Below are 18864 nucleotides of genomic sequence, written 5' to 3'. Positions count from 1 at the left end.
TTGTATCTATTAATTCATTTAAACTAGTTGAAGGTAACTGTTTGTCAATTTGTTTCTCTGTCAGCTTTTCTCGAAGCTCTTAGTTGTTTGTACTTGCGAACACTTCTGTTTGGTTGTTTTCTGGTTTTCATAAACAACATAAAACTACGATAACAAATATGTATCGATCCAAGTTGTTACATATTGTATTAACATAGCCCCAAAGTTTGACGGCAAGAGGAAGATGTAAGGTAGAGAAACGAAAACTGTGAAGTAGGTGCTTCAAGTGGTATCACCTTTATTCATCGTTACATTTGTCTGACCGTAAAACCTTTCAATAATCACAATTCTCTCCTGATCCTGAGACATGATCTTTCAAGGCTCAGAATGTTGAACAGTTATCTTTGTTCAAATATTACTCCTCTGGGTTTACCATTTTTGTTATTCATGTTATATAAGCTTCCGTGTGACCTCTAAGAATTCGAGTAGGATTGATCTAGTCTTTAAACATTAGTTTTCGATTACTTTGTCTGAAAGTGCTAATATTGATTAAAGAAATTGAGTAACTGGTTACATTATGACGTAATATCACGGAATAAGACTGTAACGAGTTTCTTGAGTGAAATTCAGGAATTCTTGATACTCATATCAATTCAGACATAAATCATAATTGAAGTCAGTGTTAATCATTCCATATAGTCTTTTTTTCATCGTGAATAATCACTATCAACTAGGAAATAATAAGAGCTTGTTGAATTCATCTTACATGACTGACTCCTCACTCATGTCATTTCTATAGTAGTATAGGAACGTGAACCTACAGAGATATATACAAGGTTCTACGTTCCTAATAACTGCCTGACTGTCTTATGTTATTATTGCCTCGCTCCTCAAACCTATTTTCCTGGTATTTTATCATTTCTCCTCGCACATATCTCTTAGTACTATATGATTAACATAGAGAAATATTTGTCCATATAAATATTTATTTTTCTGCATTAGACAGCTAAGTCTAATCAATTATTTCCAAGTCGAAAAAATTTATGTTATGCTCACTTCAGAGTTACGTGTGTTGTGTTTCTTTTTACTTAACTATATTGGCATTTTTAATGTTGATTGGTTGTCCCCATTAATAAACTCGGTATTTTCTCGGTTGTTTATAGATTTTTTAACTAGTTCGAAAGTACATAATTACTTAGGCTTTTTCATAAACACCAATTCATACCACTTGAGATACTACTACTAGCGTATAAAAATGTATACTTACAACTTGTGTTTCCTGTAAAGTGGTGGTTGAAGGTAGTCGACAGGAAACCCTGGACCTAGGCTTCGTGCGATTTGACCGTCATCAGTAATGTGTACCTGCAATGTTGAAGGGACTGATGCTCCCTGACAGATACAATTCCGCGTAACCCAGGTTCACAGTCAGAGATGCTACCATTGAGCTATCTGGGTTGCGACTGACCTCCTATAAGAGTGCGATGTAGTTACAATTGATTGATGTCGAGTCACATAGAAGTGGCCATGTTGCATCTTGGTCGATAAAATTCTATCTCCACGAAGAAGGACCTGACACACATGACATCGGTCATTAACCAGTGATCAACAATTATAAATGTTTCCGCTATGCAAGGCTTGACTCTTCGTAATTATATTTGTTACTGCAGAGGCCAGAATCTATAGGAAGTCCCAGCAATAATAACGAGTCACTGAAACAAAATAAAATGATCAGGATTTCAAAACTTATTTTATCAACCTTACAGGTTTCTCATAAACAACATATATAGCATTTTTTTTCTCTATTTGATAAGGTCTCTATGTATATTTGTTACTTCCTTACAACATGTTTTTCTGTCAAATGATTTATGTAGATTATAGTAAATTCATGTTTTATTTACTTTGGAAAAATATAAAACAAAATAAAAACTAGGTAGAAAAAATAAATTCATCTTATATTAGTTGTTTGAATTTTCACATGGACATTCAGGACTTCAATCGATCACTCTCTTGTTGGCATATGTGCATCCCATGCAGATTACCTTAATTTACAAGCATCATAAACAGAGGTTGCACGGGATGTGCGTATGACAATAAGAGACTGATCAATTACAGTCCTAAACATCAATGGGCAGATTCAAATAACCAATACAAGATTAGTTAAAAATCACCCCATTTCACAAGCCTGTAGCTATCTGGATTCCGGAGCTAAGTAATAAATAATTATTTATCATTTAGTTACCCACATCTGTACTGAATCTAATCGTATAAATGGTGAATTGTAGTTTTAATATTGCAGCATCAACCAACGTCTCTCAACCGTGTATCGAATAACGCAGAAATTATGAATTCCCTGTAGTTTTAAAGTTCACTTTGAAGTAACACAAATTGTCATTTAAAAAGTTTAAATATCAATTTTACGAAAAGAAAATACTTTGTTCATATTGATATTCTGTATTATATCATCATAAAGTTTTCAGTCGTTTATTTATCATGTCATCGACATTTTTGTTGCAAACCTTCTATTCCAACTGAATCATACAACATTTCAAACCTTTTAAAAAAAATTTGGCTCATGTTACTTAATATGATCAAATAAAGTTCAAATTTACCGAACATTAGTCGTATCCTATAAATTAGAAATCGTTTTTTCCTAGGTAAGAGATATATATGGTAAGGCTATATCGAGGCGATACGCACAGTATGCACGTATGCCAATTAGAGACTGACCAGTTTCAGTCCTAACACATCGATGGGAAGATTCAAACAAACAATACTAAATGATAATTTCTTATCTTGTGCCATAATCAAATCAACAATACAGTGAATAAGTAGGGGAGTCATTAAAATGAAGTAAATAAACAAAGCTACAATGTTCAAGTTTTAAAAAGGCGCTATATTTTCTTTGAAATTGTCGATATAATTTTTTTTAATTTGTTTTAATAAGTATCAATTATCTGACTCGATTGTTCTAACTCGATCATTATCAATAATTAGTAAATAAATAAACGAAGGAGATGAAATTTTATCTTTTCACGTTTGAAATGATTATTGCTTCGTGTTTTGCATCTCAATAATATTCATTTTGTCTACACTCATATCTTGTTGCATACACATTGTTTTGTATAAACAAATCAAACGTACACAGCATGCTCTCAAAGAAAGTGAATTTCTCCGACTTAAACGAGCACGACTCACAGTTGATGATTTTCTACCTCTTAAAATAATTGGTAAAGGAGCATTTGGTGAAGTAAGTTTTTTCTTTGAATGTAATTCCTTCTTCGTGTATGTGTGTGTATGAATATACAATTTCCTTTTCATTCAATTGACTAATTATGTGGGAAATGGTTTGAAATCCTTATATTCTACTACATTCACAAGCATTTAGTAAAACGTTTAATGTAAGAAAAACACGTGAATGACGTTTAAGACAAGCATTTGGTGAAGCTGATACTACTTTTGCCGATATAAGTAGTAGTTGTTGTGTGCTTCCCCCTAAATCCAACATCGTCATCAGACCCTATAGTTCTTCCTTTGTTTAGATTTATAATTGGCCAAAAATGTAAAAGTTAGTTACTCATTCGATTTTTATCAGTACTTTTTGTAATTCATTAGAAAATGAAAACAGGAATTATAATAATTCATTTTGGCATTGATTGTTTGTATCTTCCCATTGGCATTCAGAACTTCAGTTGGTCAGTCTCTTATTGGTGCGGATTGCCTCGATATTGCCTTAAGTTACGAGCATTATATGCAGAGATGGATGGTGGCTAGCAACGGAATCGAGAACGCGCGTTTCGTCCCGCTCAGGACTCGTCAGCTGGATGTACCTGTGCCAGCTGGTGAATCCTAAATAGGACGAAACGCGTTCGGGATTCCACTGCTAGCCGCCATTCATATTTGCCTATAATGAATAATAATAATACTCATAATTAATGGATGAGATTTCTTATCAATTGTAGTCTCTAATGATAAACGCATTTCTAAATCATAAAATACTAAACTACAATTTAACATTTTCATTTATGTTTATGTAAATGTTTATCTTTTCCTCCTTCTTTTTATTCTTTTAGTCTTCATTGTAAATTGATTGATTTCATTGAAATGTTGAGCAGTTAAAAAGAAATCGATTTGTTTATTTTATTTAACCTGTTTTATGACAAGATCTTGTATGTTTGTTGTTGTATAAGTTAATCTATGTGTGTGTGTATGTATATGTTTATTAAGTGGGAAACATATATTGAGTAAAGTATACATTTCACAATAGGTTTATCAATTCTTTTAAATAATTAAAAAGGTCATTTACTCATCAAATTTCTTTGCTTATTTTATACACACAAAATGACAATAATATCATATATTGTTTGTTGCTTTCTAAAGTATAAATTCTACTTTTCTATATCTTAGTTGATATTTTCTTTTTTACGAATAATGATTTGTTGACGTCAGTTTGTTTATAACTCCACTAATTGTTGAAATTAACCACATTGGGAGGTACAGAGATCTAGGTTAGAACTCCTTTGGAATAATCTTAACCTATATGTTTTGTAATGTTAAATGGTGTGGTCTAGAATTAATCAAAATGATACAATTATATTCTTATCAGAAGGGGTTTTGTGGATATTATAGTAATTTTAATAGTTCAGATCATGAATTAATTGAAGCTAGACCACCATGAAAACCTTGGGAAGCACTGAACGGCCGTTTCGTCCTATTTTGGGACTCCTCGGTAGTGCGCATCCACAAAATATTAACACCGTTGGATGCCGGCTCATTGGTCTGGTGGTTAAGCGCTCGCGCGCGAAACTGATAGGTCCTGGGTTGGAATCTCGCGAGGCGGGATCGCGGGTGCGCACTGCTGAGGAGTCCCACTATAAGACGAAACGGCCGTCCAGTGCTTCCAGGTTTCCCATGGTGATCTAGCTTCAATTGATTCATGATCTCAACTATTAAAATTGCAATTATATTCATTCGAAAGTTTTTAAATCTTGGCATTAGGATCATTTCATATATTTGAGTGAATGTCAATAAAAAAATACGTCTTTACCCCACTGAAGTTTATAGAGTAGTGATGGTTTGTTGACTACACCATCCGCCTTTAAACCACTGAATTCTATGTTTAATTTTCACTCAAGATAATATTCGGATTCGTCAATGAATTTTTGCAGCTTAGTCAATTTTTCTGTTCAAATTTGTAATCACTGGTTTGATTATGTCAGACAAGCACCTCAGTTTACCGATTTGGTAGACTCACTGATTAATTTTGTCCTAGATGTGTTCATCAATTCAAATCACAATCTCAGTTGACGGAACAATTAAATAATTCAAAACTTCTCTCATCAATAATTCATTCTGATTTATAAAGGTTATAGGCTTAAAGTGATAACGTACATGTTTTTCAACTTTTCTAACATAAAAGAATGATAAAACTAGTGAAAAGCAAGGAATGAAAATCTCGAAACTGTTCATTATTTTTGTAGATCAAAATTTGTAAAGAAATAATTCATTTATCCTAGCACTTTGATGCGGCTTTGAGAAGTGGTCGCATGTTTTTAATCTGAATTGTAGATTATTAATGTAAAGTATTAATTTCGAGCTAATAATCTTTAGGGAGATATTGCTTTTACATCTTTGAAAGAAGAAACTAAATAATCTTCGTTTATGCTCTATTGTTTTCCGTTGTTGTCTTTAACGTTCTCCATGAGAAGAAATAAAATTTGAAGATTCAACAACTCGTTTTCGGTTTTATAAAAGAATATTCCTTACATTTTGAAATAACTCAAGATTTTCAGTGAGTCTCCTCTTTTTCCAAAGAGAGCAATCAATCTCTGGTGGTTTAGACAGCAAAGTAACATACTAGTCTGTCTTAGTAATTCATTTCACCATAATCTCACTTCGTTATCACCTCGTTTTTATCATCTATAATCAGACTATAAGCCTAGGCAAAATCTGGAAGGTTTTCATCTTTAAATAGAAATTTTCCACATCCAGCCATAATATTAGATTAGATATTGAGTCTACAAACATTTATACCTAAGGGGTTAATCAATAAAAGCGAATTCTGAGCATTACAATATGTTACATATTCAGACAAGTAACATTGGAGTGGATTATAATTCCTGTTCACTTAATAAAGCCATATTGTAATGATTAACTGAAAGAGTATATCCTTACTTCCAGTTCGATTTATAATAATGTTGATAATGTATGTACCCTCTTCGTATTACCTATCCCAGTTACTGATTAAAAGTTATACCTTTGATTGAAACTTCGTATGTAAAATACCGTTGATATTGTCGAAGGAGAATAATGGACCGGAACTTATAAAGTTTGGATTACTATTGATGATGATAGTTTAATGTACGACACTTGAATCACTCTAAATAAATCTTATGTGATGACTAATTTTATTGTTTTTTTTAATCAAGAAATCTAGTTTTTTTTGTATCACGTATCACCATGTAATGTACATCCATAGTATGCAAATACATTATTATATATACATATGTGCTTGTATGTGTTGTACATAAGAAAGTATCTATGTATCTAGGATACACTTAGACATATTTTTTTTACAAATCCTGATAAATAATTTTTAATTAGATTTTATTAATTCAAACAGAATGATTCATCAAACACTTGCTATATGGACCCCCTTTGTGTATGTATGTGTGTGTGTGTGTTTAATTTAGTTATTTATTTGTCTGTTTGACAAATCTTTTGAAATCATGTACAAAAGTATTGTGAACACATATTTGGACAAAATTCAAAGAAGACGAAAATAATATTACCGTACTACTTCATGGTTCATTCTTTTCTCGAATGATCATTATGTTATGTAGGTAGAAATAACTGGATTACACTAAACCTACTATACATATGAAAAGACAATGAAATATGTGTTATATTAAAAAAAAACTCAGACTATATAGACTGTAAATGTCATGTTTACATGTTGATTCATCGGTAGTTTTGTAATTTACAATACTCGTTTGTTTCTTTATTACGATATAAAGTGACTGGGTTGATTTCGACACAAAAATCAATTGCGTATGTATTAGAATGCTACAATTGAGCTCGGTGATTTAATAAATGGATAATATTTTTAACATATTATATCCCGGTATCCATTGGAACACTTAGTCGATTCAAAACATAACGTAGAATTTACAAGAGCAAAGAATTCGGAATGATGTTAATGGAAGTGGTGACCCCTTAAACATACGAAATATATTCCTTAAGAAGTCGATGACATTGGCGAGTAAAAATTTGCAAATAATATTCTAACTCAAGATTTACGGACAAGTTTGAATATAGAAGTAAATGTGGGATCGGTTCGAAAGTCTATCACCAAAGATATTTGTGACAGGTCACAAAATGTTTCTTGGAAAAGTCCGTAAAGGCTCAGAAAACGTTCAAAAACCCTTTATCTGATCAGCGTTAAATAGAAGCTTCTCACAAACATCAAAAAAAAGAAGAGCTACGTGTCACATTTCTAACTTTATATTTACCTATACTGATACTCTATTTAGTATGATTACAGAAGCTCAAGGTTTTGTGTAATTCTATTAATACCCTTGATTTACTGCACAAAAACTTCGCACCTTTACTTCTGTTTTCAAGCTGTCGCGTAGATTTAGTCTAGGGTTTATTAGAAGCGGCTACGAAATCAGGCCTTAACCAAAGCACCGATATTTCTGACGTACAATGTACCACATTCAACATCGTTTTCACTGTTTAAAAATCACTAACCTATGGATACTTTACAAAGATAAAAAGGTAGATGTCCATCATGTAATCAATACTGATAATTATTGGAATCGTTTGTTTAGTTGGTCAGATTTTGTTTTCCATTACTCGTGTTTATGTATTGTATAGAAACAGAAAATAAGTTGTCGTTGGCACACACTTATTGAACATTAACTTATGCACATATCTATCGTGTTATCCTTAAAACGATATAATATAACATTTTCTGTAGAGTTAGTAATTGAACAATAAATTGGTAATTAACATTATTGTTGCTCTTGTGTCAAATACTACTAAGAGAGAGATTGATTATGAATATAGTGATCTTGAGTGTTGTTAGACGTATGAGGGTGGTCATTACTTCCCCGTTACCCACGCTATGGAAGGGTTCTTCTGTAAGTACCTGAAAAGGAGATTGGGTTAGAGTTGTTCTTGATGAACTGAGAGCATGACCGTAATGCTCAAGGGACAACTGCTTGAGGTCGGTCATACACAACCTTTTTGCGAGAAGTTCTCGTGTTAGTTCCGTACTCGTTAGGACCTTACGCCGAAGACGGAAATCTGTGGGATAAGGCGAGGTGTGCATTTTTAGGTTCGACCTTTTCTAACCCCACCCTTCCTTGTCTGAAGGAAACATCTTACTGCCACCACACCTCTGTACAGTCAGCAGTACGACTTCGCCCTTGAACCTTGGGTTTGCTGCTTTTAATCTTACTACTCTTCAACCGACCTGTCTGGCATGGTAGGACGTTGAGGAACGATTGTTCCAGCCAGTAAAGCTCGATTGACTCGTTACGATAGACAAACCTGACCACCACGTCAAGCTAGCAGGAACGGCCGGGTGAATACCACTATCATCGATGGTAGACTGCTAGCAACGTCCTGTATATTCATATACATATATTGTAAGCGATCGTGTTATTCAGTATTTTGTGCATCTCATGAAGTACGTATACTCTCAGTAATTTATTATTGAAGGGTGTTGTAAAGATTGTTAAATATGAAACTTCACATCACGGATTGACCTTGATTAGATAACGATTAAGAACTAAGACGCACTGGGCAGCTGTTTCTTCCTAGTTTGAATCTCCTCAGCAGTGCATGTGAACGCTCTCTGTGTGACTTAACAGGTCCGATGTTCGACCTTCGGTGTGGTTGTTGACATGTACTTCCTGAGAAGTCCCATATTGGAAAGAAATGACTGCTCAGTGTTCCTTGGTCTTCATTAGTTGTCTAACCAAATAGGTTTGTTATATGAAATTTCACAATGAAAAGGATTTAATACTTTTTGTTATCTGATCAATTATAACATCAATTTCTATAGAAATCTAAAACTTTAATAGGCGAGACTATAATTTATGAATGAACCAATCAGACATAAAATAACAAGTCTTTAATTTTGACGCGAAATTCATTCATACATTTGACCAAATAGCGTTTTGGCATTTTAGCTGATGTCAGTTTGTAACGAAAACACTAAATCTAATTCCTAACCCTAACAATCAACTGTAAACTATAACTGTAATTCCTTACACTGGTTTATAAACCTCATTTAGTTCTAGTTAGTAGGTGGACTTTCTCAAGGTCACTCTTTGACGTCGCCCAAGGGCCGTCCACAAATTATAGTCGCACCCTTTTATGTACCTTGTTCATGTTACTTTGATAATTTGTTGTTAAATCCAAGAGCTATAACTATCTAAAAAATCTGTTATTGAACTAGTTATTCAGTACTGACATGTTTCTTTTGTCTTTTCGACAAACATTCTGCAAATATATTAGGCAACTAACATTTAATACACATTTTCCTTGAATTTCAATTATTAACAAACGTAAAATATATACTAACTTTGAAATAAAGTAGAAGCAACACCGATTAAGAGGTTATTAAGTGTTACATGGACTTAGATCATTACTTCACGAATAAGTGAACATTGTTTCTGTGAATCGCAACCATGAAATTTTGTGGCAAATATTCCTTCATTTTTTACTGTTGTTGATATTCCTAGTCAGCCCAATAAACAGTTAAAATAGATGAACCTAAAAGAGTAACCGACATCGAAATCATCAGTTCTTCCACTTGATTAGGCTAAATATGTAGTGGCTTAGCTTCGTTAATTGATCAACTTGAAATCTGAAGAAGCGGCGACTACAGTTTATTCGAGGATAGCACAGACAACAAAGTTATAAGCACATCAAGCGAATTTGAAGCAGAGTAGCGAATGTGTGTATGCGAGCGAATACAGAGGGAAATTTATAATCAAATCGAACCAAGGCAAATGCTAGTTGTAGAATTCGAGTACATTTATATATATGGGAAAGAAAATGACTCATCGAGCGATATTCTTGTTGACTATATTTTCCTGTTATTTTGTTCGTCTATGTATACCGATTTTTAGTAGTTTACTTATTATTTCCTCCATGAATTCTCACCTATTCAACAACTCTAGAAATAAAATTTTGTCTGAATGCTGTTCACATACTTATTAATGGGAGTCTAAGTAATCGACTGTTGGTGGTCTTGTCCTGTAAGATTTTACTATGCTCTTTTTCTTTGTCTCTGCTGATTTGGAATGTTGCTATTTTTAAAAATATAATGAATAATTCATTTGATTCAATAAGTAAATGGATTTGCATAAATCCATTAATATGGGAAATTGACTTTAATAAATCATAAATGAATTTCCGTAAAGTTTAAGCTGTTCCTACTACTTGTAAAACTCTATAATTAATGTTTCTTTTTTCTCGATTCTTTCTGTGAGAACTAATAAAGGAGAATAACTGAAGTGTAATCTACAGGAATTCCACTTTTTCAATATATGACACATCATCTTACATTCATGATTTTTCATAATTTGTTCTTCATATCAATTATTCAACGTATAACTCATAGATTAGTCATCGTGTTTAAACTAATCAAAATATTTGACGGTTCTTCAGACTGTATATAACTTCAAAAGACCACATTCCCTTGTTCAGGTTATTTTGGTTCTTAATGGTATGCTCCTTAGTTTATCATTGTAATTCAAATCTAAAATGTGTAATTACGTGTTAAAAAGATGCCGGAAGTTCTAACAGGGCGAATGTTGGAGAAGTAACTTATGGAACTGTTTTACTAATCATTAACATACTTTTGTTGTATGATTGTTAAATAAACTGGGTTATCACATTTCCATATTCAATGTTTTTCGGAAGTTCCTTTGGACACATTAACTAATACTGCAAATGTTACCATTCCTTAATTATCACACACTAATTACTCATTGTTTGCTTCATTTTCTGTCACTTATCGCTTGATTATATCTGAAGTATGGTTGTTTATTTGAGGTGCGTTGCAGTCTGATTATCCATATATATATATATATATATATATAAACCTATGAGTGCTTGATATGTAACTATAGGTTTGCCTTTTTTTTCTGTATTCCCTTAGTGGATACAATACTGGGATAAAAAGGCATTCTCTTGATCAAATAGACGTTTATATTACCTTGTGACTGCTGAAAATTATCGGCGTCCACTACGTTTGCATATTTTATTGCTTGAGAACGGGACCCTCGAGATGTAAACAGAGCTTTTACTTGTGCAAACCAGACCCTAGGATTATTAGCGCCATATGTTGGGAGTCTGAATTCGGATATAGCATTGATCGTGCTTACAATGAGGTGGGACAAGTGGGATAATGAAGTAGGAGCATTTAAAGGAGAACCCTCAATGTCACTAAGATTATTGGGTGAATACATTATATAGAAAATAAACTTGCGAGTCGGGTAAAATAAACAATATGACAAACAGAATAAGCGTCAGGTTTACCAGATAATTGTGGTGGACCAAAAATTATATTAACTCAAAAATGATAATAAAGTTATTACGTCCAAAAATTAATGTATTAATTATAATTTATAAACCCAAGAAAAATTTGCTGAACGTTGCTTAAATTGTCAGGACTTGGCGTGTTTGAGTTGCATTTGGTATAATAATTCGCAATTATAGGTAATTAATAATTCCAATAAAGATTGCTATAATTCGAGCGGTATATCCAGATAGAGTATATGATGGAAGTATAGTTGTAGTCTATAAATGTAGATAATAAATATTTTAGAGTTCAGTTATCATAACAACAGATAAATGAGAACGGGAGACGTGTGTGTAGCAGTGTATTTATGAGCGGTTATCAGTTTGTCGTGCTATGCAGGATTCCAAATGGAAGAGGAAGTATTCAAGGTCATACAATTTTAAACAACTTCTACAGTCATTTGTAGTAAATGTACAAATTATGAAAGCTAAAAAAAGAAATAAAAATAGTATCAAAAACTAATTACAAAATAAGTTTGCCGTGGCTATCTCCATCGCATATTAGATATCACAAGGTTCATACAGTGTCATAGAACTTGGGGGCGATTATCAACTAACCTGAATATTATAATTGTTTTTGCTAAGTTATCATTCTCACTTAAACGGCTAAATAATTTCTGTACAAGCGTAATCAAATGTTATTGAGATCATAGACCAACCTAAGACAACCAATTAAATCCAGGTAACACTCGATAGCTATTTTATTCAGGTACAGCAGTTCACGGCCTTGCCCATTCACGTCTGCTCCAGTAATCGAACCGGAACGCCTAACTTTTAAACTTTTGAGTCAGCATCCAATAGTTTATGTTTCTATCGTCAGTTGGTTCGTAATTCTGTGCAATCACACTGAATGTGGTTGAACTTCACTGGTTCTGGCTTCTCATTAGAACTCCAGGAATTACAATATAGGGATATTGTGGAAACCGTTTTGTTTTATGGTCAACCGAAGAGTCCTCAGTTCGATTTCCTACGAGGTCAGGGATGCGCACTTACGCTGGGACAAAACAGCTGTTCAGTTCTTCTTGAGTTTTAGTGATCATTTAACTTAGATTGACTTGTGATGTCAATTACATTTAGTTAATTGTTTTCTTCTTTCATCTTCGTTTTAAATGATTATTAAACGGGCTATGGAGTCATAATCAAAAGTCACAGATTTATTTCGAATCCAAATGATAAAAATACAACAGTTTAACATGTGACTATTTTTTGGAGATTTCTAATGAGTCTTAATTATCATAGGACTGAATTGTAAATATAGATGAAAATGCATTTACATCTTTGCTCTCGACAATCTTAATATCAAACTTTTATTCACTTTATCCTTTTGTTGATTGGTTTTAATGACTTTTTAGGCGTTGAACTATGTTTTTAGCCAGTTATAAACAAAATAAAACCGAATTCATATGTGCATTTGTCCTCTTCTGGAAGAAAATACTTTTGGTTTCTTGGGTTCGACCTTTAGGAATTAAGGTGGAATTACATGAAGTCCATCGTATTTATCGTTTATTCATCAATAATTATTAGTAACACAGGATATCAAACAATTTACAGACGTTTGTGGAAGAAATATCTCTCCGTGTGTGTACTTTAGCTATTAGTAAAAACACATTATATCACGTTAGCTATTGAATAATGGTCTCTGTAACTCTTACACTGATAATTCACATTTTACTGTAAGTTACTTAACAAGACGGGGAAGTTGTTTTCATTGCAGGTATAAAACTTTATGAAAAGCTTTATTTTCACAATTTATTACTTTTTCACTGTTTTTCTCCTCACGACAAAATTTTTACTATAATTTTTTCTGTCTCTCACTCTTTCTCTTTATACAACATGTTTGATAGGTAAGATTAGTTCAAAAACAAGACAATGGCTATATTTATGCTATGAAGATTTTGCATAAAGCAGATATGCTACAAAAGGACCAAGTAAGTGCTTAATATTAATCTTGTCACAATTAACCATAATTGATATTATTCGGTATATATTGGAACAATGATTGTTAATTTCATCTTGTTTAGTTTCTAATTTAATTAATGTTGAATTCACCTCTTCAGAGTATGACAATATTTTCTGTTTTTATAAAACACATCCTTATTTGTATTCTTAAACTGTTAAAAATTTAAGAATTCTAATGGTTATAGAGAACAGATAAATTTTATGGCTAGCGGTAGAATATAGGATAGGTGTTCCATTATTTGCATAAACCTATATCATCCGAGTATTGATGTTCACGTTGAGACTTGAACCCTAGTATCTATCTCTTCAAACACCAGTATGTTATGCACTGAGTCTAGCTAGCCACGAACGTTTTTGGTCATAATGATGTTATTAATATGTGTTCTGTTTATCTTGATGTTGATACTCTTGATTAAAATAAGATCAGTCTTTGTTAGGACGTTTGCATTCTGTGCGGATTGTCTTGATATAATCATAGAACAAGACGCTCGTTCTGTGTTGCACTACTAGCTACAATCTATTCATTACACAAAGTCTGACAAATTGACTACATCAAAACAATCTGTATAAGATGTAACTATACCAACAGAGACCCATCAAATTTCAGTCCGAAATTTTAATTATGTTTAAAAATTGTTTGGCAATATCGAGATGAATTAAAAGTGATCCAAAGAGAGGCCTTATAATTGAAAATGTAACGAATATGTGGTTAGTTTAATTGGGATTCAAAAATTCCAAGCAATTATGTTTTCGATTTTCCCAAAAATACTCTACTTTCAATACGAATATATTAGGAATAAAACAAGTTACAAAATCGATGAGAAGTGTTAATGTTGATCATATTATTGATCAATAATGACAGTGTGTATTTGGATGTGTCACGTTTTCCGAACTAAATGATCTGACTGTGATGCTTTCATCGTTATCCTCAGGGTATATACTTTAAATATAGACGAAAAAGAAATGATCATGAAACAATGAACAAGTTTGTCAGTGAGTCGTATGCAACCTAGAATCTGACATATATATATATATACATATATATATATATATATATATATATATATATATATATATATATATACATCGACATAGATGTAATTGGAGGAGCAACATTTTTGCGTTCAGTTAGAGAGATTAGCATCTTAAACATGTTTGTATTGTTGCTTAGTGTTTAGAATACTACATTTTGTCTGCATGTCAATCGAACAGGATTATGTAATCTACGTATTCTAAGTCAGAGGATAAATATCTTGATGGGAGATGAATTCCTAAAAATTTAGACTATGGGAATGCTTCCTCTAGGTAAATGTTTATGGAAAAGTTAAATAAATCTAGAAGAAGCTGACAACCGTGATGAATACCATGATGTCATTGATACCAGTCATATTAGATTAAGCCTAGTCTTGAGACTCCGGCTAATATCTCAGTCAATCTAGCTGCTTAAACTAGACCATCATTCTTAAAGATCTCCGATGTTAGTCCACTATAGCCTGTTTGCTTTCCTCACTTTAGATAAATTATAGCTTTTTTAACTTCATTAAGGGTAGAGGGGGTTTACGTAGACATTCGATTTTGGTTGTTTGGCAACAGTAGGTAGCTAGAAGATTGCTTGAACGCAAGTATATGTCGCATTTGATAAGTTAAGCTGTGGTGAAGACTATCAACCAGTAATTAACAATAAATACTGAATGTTGTTTCGTGCTTATTGTACAAATCTTAAGTGGATAAAACTTCATTAACTCGGTTTGATTATTGACTGAATAGTTTACGAAATAATTACAGACTGCAATTTCTTCACGAATGTTTGTCAGAAAATATATATGCAATACTTATCATTGTCATGTAGTCCGTCGAATTGTAAAGTGTTTGTTTAGATATATCAGCTTCTATACCATTCATTCAGAAATGTTGTTATTCTTCATTTGTACTCGTAATACATTTTTGTTTCGCCTATAGAGTTACAAAAAAAACGAAAATTGATTTTATTTACATAGGAAAAAACATCTTACTTACACTCATTACAATACATGTTTTCTTGTTGTTTTTCCTATTGTAACAGTGTTTATAAATATTTGCATAATTGTAGTTCTACGCATAAATTACTCACTGGAACATAAGAGCTTTACATTACAACTATAAAAATGTTGTAGTGCACATGAATACAATAGCTAAATTGACCATTAATCTTATTCACAGGTACACACATATAAAAGACATAGATACACTCACCGTTTGTATTGATTTTGTTTTCAGATACGTTTAAATTATCACGTTTATAATACTGAAAGTGATGTTAATATTATCACTACTAGTAGTAGTATTGTTATTGGTATGGGTTTCTACGCATATTGATCCCGCGTTTTTCTTTCACATGCATGTTATCATTATATTTATCAACATGTGTGCAAAGGCATTTGTTGAGTTTGTTTTTGCTTAAATTCCTTTCGTTCTTTTCGTGATAATAAGATAACAAAAATCTCATTGATTAAAAAAGTTGTGTTGTGTACTTGACTTACTGTCATTTGTAAAACAAAAAATGTGGTTAAAACTGGTTATCGGTACCAAGTTTTAGGTTGCTCATCCTCTGTCTATCTGTCTATTGTAGATGTGAACGACAAGAATCTAGTCTCATAATGACGAACTCGCTACAATATCTGGAAGCCGTCAGTTCTTATTGAGTCTATCAATTCAGACTGCTCATGAATTCTGTACATGGTTCCAACAGATCTTTGCTTTCTACTTTCTAACAGTTTTCCGACTGAATAAATTCCGTAATGTGGACCGCCCAATAATATAAATCTTCATAAATCTCCTAATGAAGTTCTATGTATATTTGTGAACTAAAGTGTCATTCATAAAATAGCAGTATATAATTATCTTCCAGAGTTGATTTCTGTCAATCTGATTATGAATTTCCATCGCTAATTAGAGTAAATTATCAGTATAGGTTGTTTCAGAGAGGAATTATAATTGAATTCATAGTTTTAGATTATGAGCTGACGTGAGTTAAAGATAATCACTCGAATCAAAAAAACATTGAACACCTGTTTGATCGTAGCATAAAACTCCTCAGCAGTGCGCATCCATTATTTCGAAAGTATACCAAGTTTATGTAACGCGAAACAAAAATGACACAATTAAGGCTAGTTTTCTAGTTTCAATTGTAGATGTTTGAGTTGAGTGTAAAGTAATGAATTTCAACCTTTTTAAAACCTGAAAATATATTTTAATTTTTCGAATATTTCGTTTGTTTTCTAATTATTAGGTCGCTCATGTAAGAGCTGAACGTGATATTCTAGTCAAAGCTGATAATCCTTGGGTTGTGAAAATGTTTTATTCATTTCAAGATTCAGTCAATCTGTATTTAGTTATGGAGTTCCTTCCAGGTGGTAAGTTCAATTAATGTTTTCTTGATTTAATCTATATCATTGTTGAATTGGTCCTAAAATACAGATGTATATATATTTAAGTTTATTTTTACTGTTAATTCGATCCTTCACTGTTGCTGAATTTTCAAGGATAGGTTTAGTAAACACATGTATAGATTTACTGAAGTGTAATATAAAATTAATATTAAAATCAAATAGTCTCTGTAACTAAGATTAACCAGTTTACGTGAATCATAATTTCCATAAGACATCATCATGTCTTTTAACAACACGGCAATTAATGTCTTACTATAACTCATTTAAAAAGTTTAGGTTTATGTACTCAACTCTGAGTCTCACTGTTTGTGTGAAGACTAACGATGATACCATTTGGTGGTCAAAATCAATGTAGATGAAGCTGGGTTAAAACGTTTAACAAGTTGAGTCTTTGTTATTCACGAACCGAATACAGACTGATATATGGATTCATATAAAGAATGTAACTATCAAGTCCACAAGCTTTTTTATTCCGCAACTTCATTATTAATGCAAATGTGACAACTGTTTTATTCAAACTTACGTTCTCGCTGAGATCACCACACCTTTCAACCATTGTTTTCAAAATCCTAGTGATCTAAATGCCTAAGTCCAATTAATTTGTGACGTTATGATTTTCATCTAACGTCAACATTATAACGCAGTCTCAGTCTTTCTTTATCCTAGTCTGTTGCTTTTCATTTCTTTTTCCTTTTTCTGGAAATTAAAGCTATAGAAAGAATTATTTGAAAATATTACTGAACAATTAATTTATACTTCATTTTCTACTTCTATAATGCCTATGCATACATTACAATGCAATTCTTTCATAAAATATAACAAAACAGAAAGGGGAAACAATAGAATATTTTATGGAAAATAAATTTAATAATCCTTATTATAACGATATTGTTACTATGGTAGTAATATATTTTTTGTTTGTTTGCCTACATTAAGCGAATGAGGTATGAAAAAAACAGTGAGAGAAAGAGAGAGAGCACGATACGATAACCATTATCAGATGTGTTGGGATTGTTTCCTCTTCTCTCATGACGATATAGACTGATGTGGATTTATCATAAAAATATAATTTTCATCTGTTCACTTTTCATTACCTTGTGAACAATAAATATAGGTGGGGTTTGTAATTTAGCACAATATAATGTACTTGATACTACTATTCATAACAACTATCAATTAGTTGATATCTAAATCAAAGATTTCAGAATTTTGATTATTTTAAATCAGAAAATTGAAAATCTATGCATTTTCTAAATTTTACAAAAAACGTTAGTACTTATTTGTCCTGTGTACTATCAGTGATTAAATTAATGAACACTTAGTTTTATATAAGATAGTAGTCAACTTCCTTGAAGGGTAACTTCTGGATAGTGCACTTCTGTTGATTTGTATTGACTGTCATCAGGTTTCTTTTCTTATTCACCTTAACGTGATATAAATGCATTTAATCGTGGTAGATATTTCGTGCAAAATAATTATAAAAAGGAGTGACATATTCTTCTTTACTAGATGGTTAAACTATTCACACCAGTGATGCAGCGAGATATCCTATTTATTTACTTAAACACATAAAGATTGGTACAATGAAGCACCAAATATGTATGTGCTACACTTTGTTATTCTATTTGTGTGCGGGCTGAAATACTGCCTGGGCTCCCAAACCGAAACAGGTGGTTTTCTTAGAAGATCACTCATCGAGCCTATGATCTAGAAGTCTAATCCACAAGACAGTGAAGCAATGTCAGGAGATGCAGTCTTGTGGTAGCTGGTGACCAACAATAGGGTCATACTCCATTTTTTGCCTCAGGATTCTAGAGCCCATGTGCACTATTGGTTTGAAATCAGAGTTTTCTTACTCCCCATATGGATCCTCCATATCCATCACCCCGGTTAAAGCTCT

The 18864-nt window shown here is 32.4% G+C and overlaps 1 protein-coding gene across 1 annotated transcript in view; it reads left to right on the top strand.

The window, feature by feature from the left end:
* The window catches only part of Smp_103570 (serine/threonine kinase), a 64891-nt gene that overhangs the window by 6552 nt on the left and 39475 nt on the right, over nt 1-18864 (top strand). Inside the window, exons 3-5 of the mRNA XM_018795638.1 lie at nt 3104-3230; nt 13423-13505; nt 16805-16928. Of these exons, the coding sequence (XP_018649931.1) occupies nt 3104-3230; nt 13423-13505; nt 16805-16928 (334 nt within the window). The remainder of the gene's footprint in view (nt 1-3103; nt 3231-13422; nt 13506-16804; nt 16929-18864) is intronic.

Source organism: Schistosoma mansoni, chromosome 2, assembly GCF_000237925.1.
Source record: "Schistosoma mansoni strain Puerto Rico chromosome 2, complete genome".
Classification (NCBI taxonomy): Eukaryota; Metazoa; Platyhelminthes; class Trematoda; order Strigeidida; family Schistosomatidae; genus Schistosoma; species Schistosoma mansoni.
The sequence above is the reverse complement of the archived record's forward strand: the minus strand, read 5'-3'. Positions and strand labels throughout refer to the sequence as shown.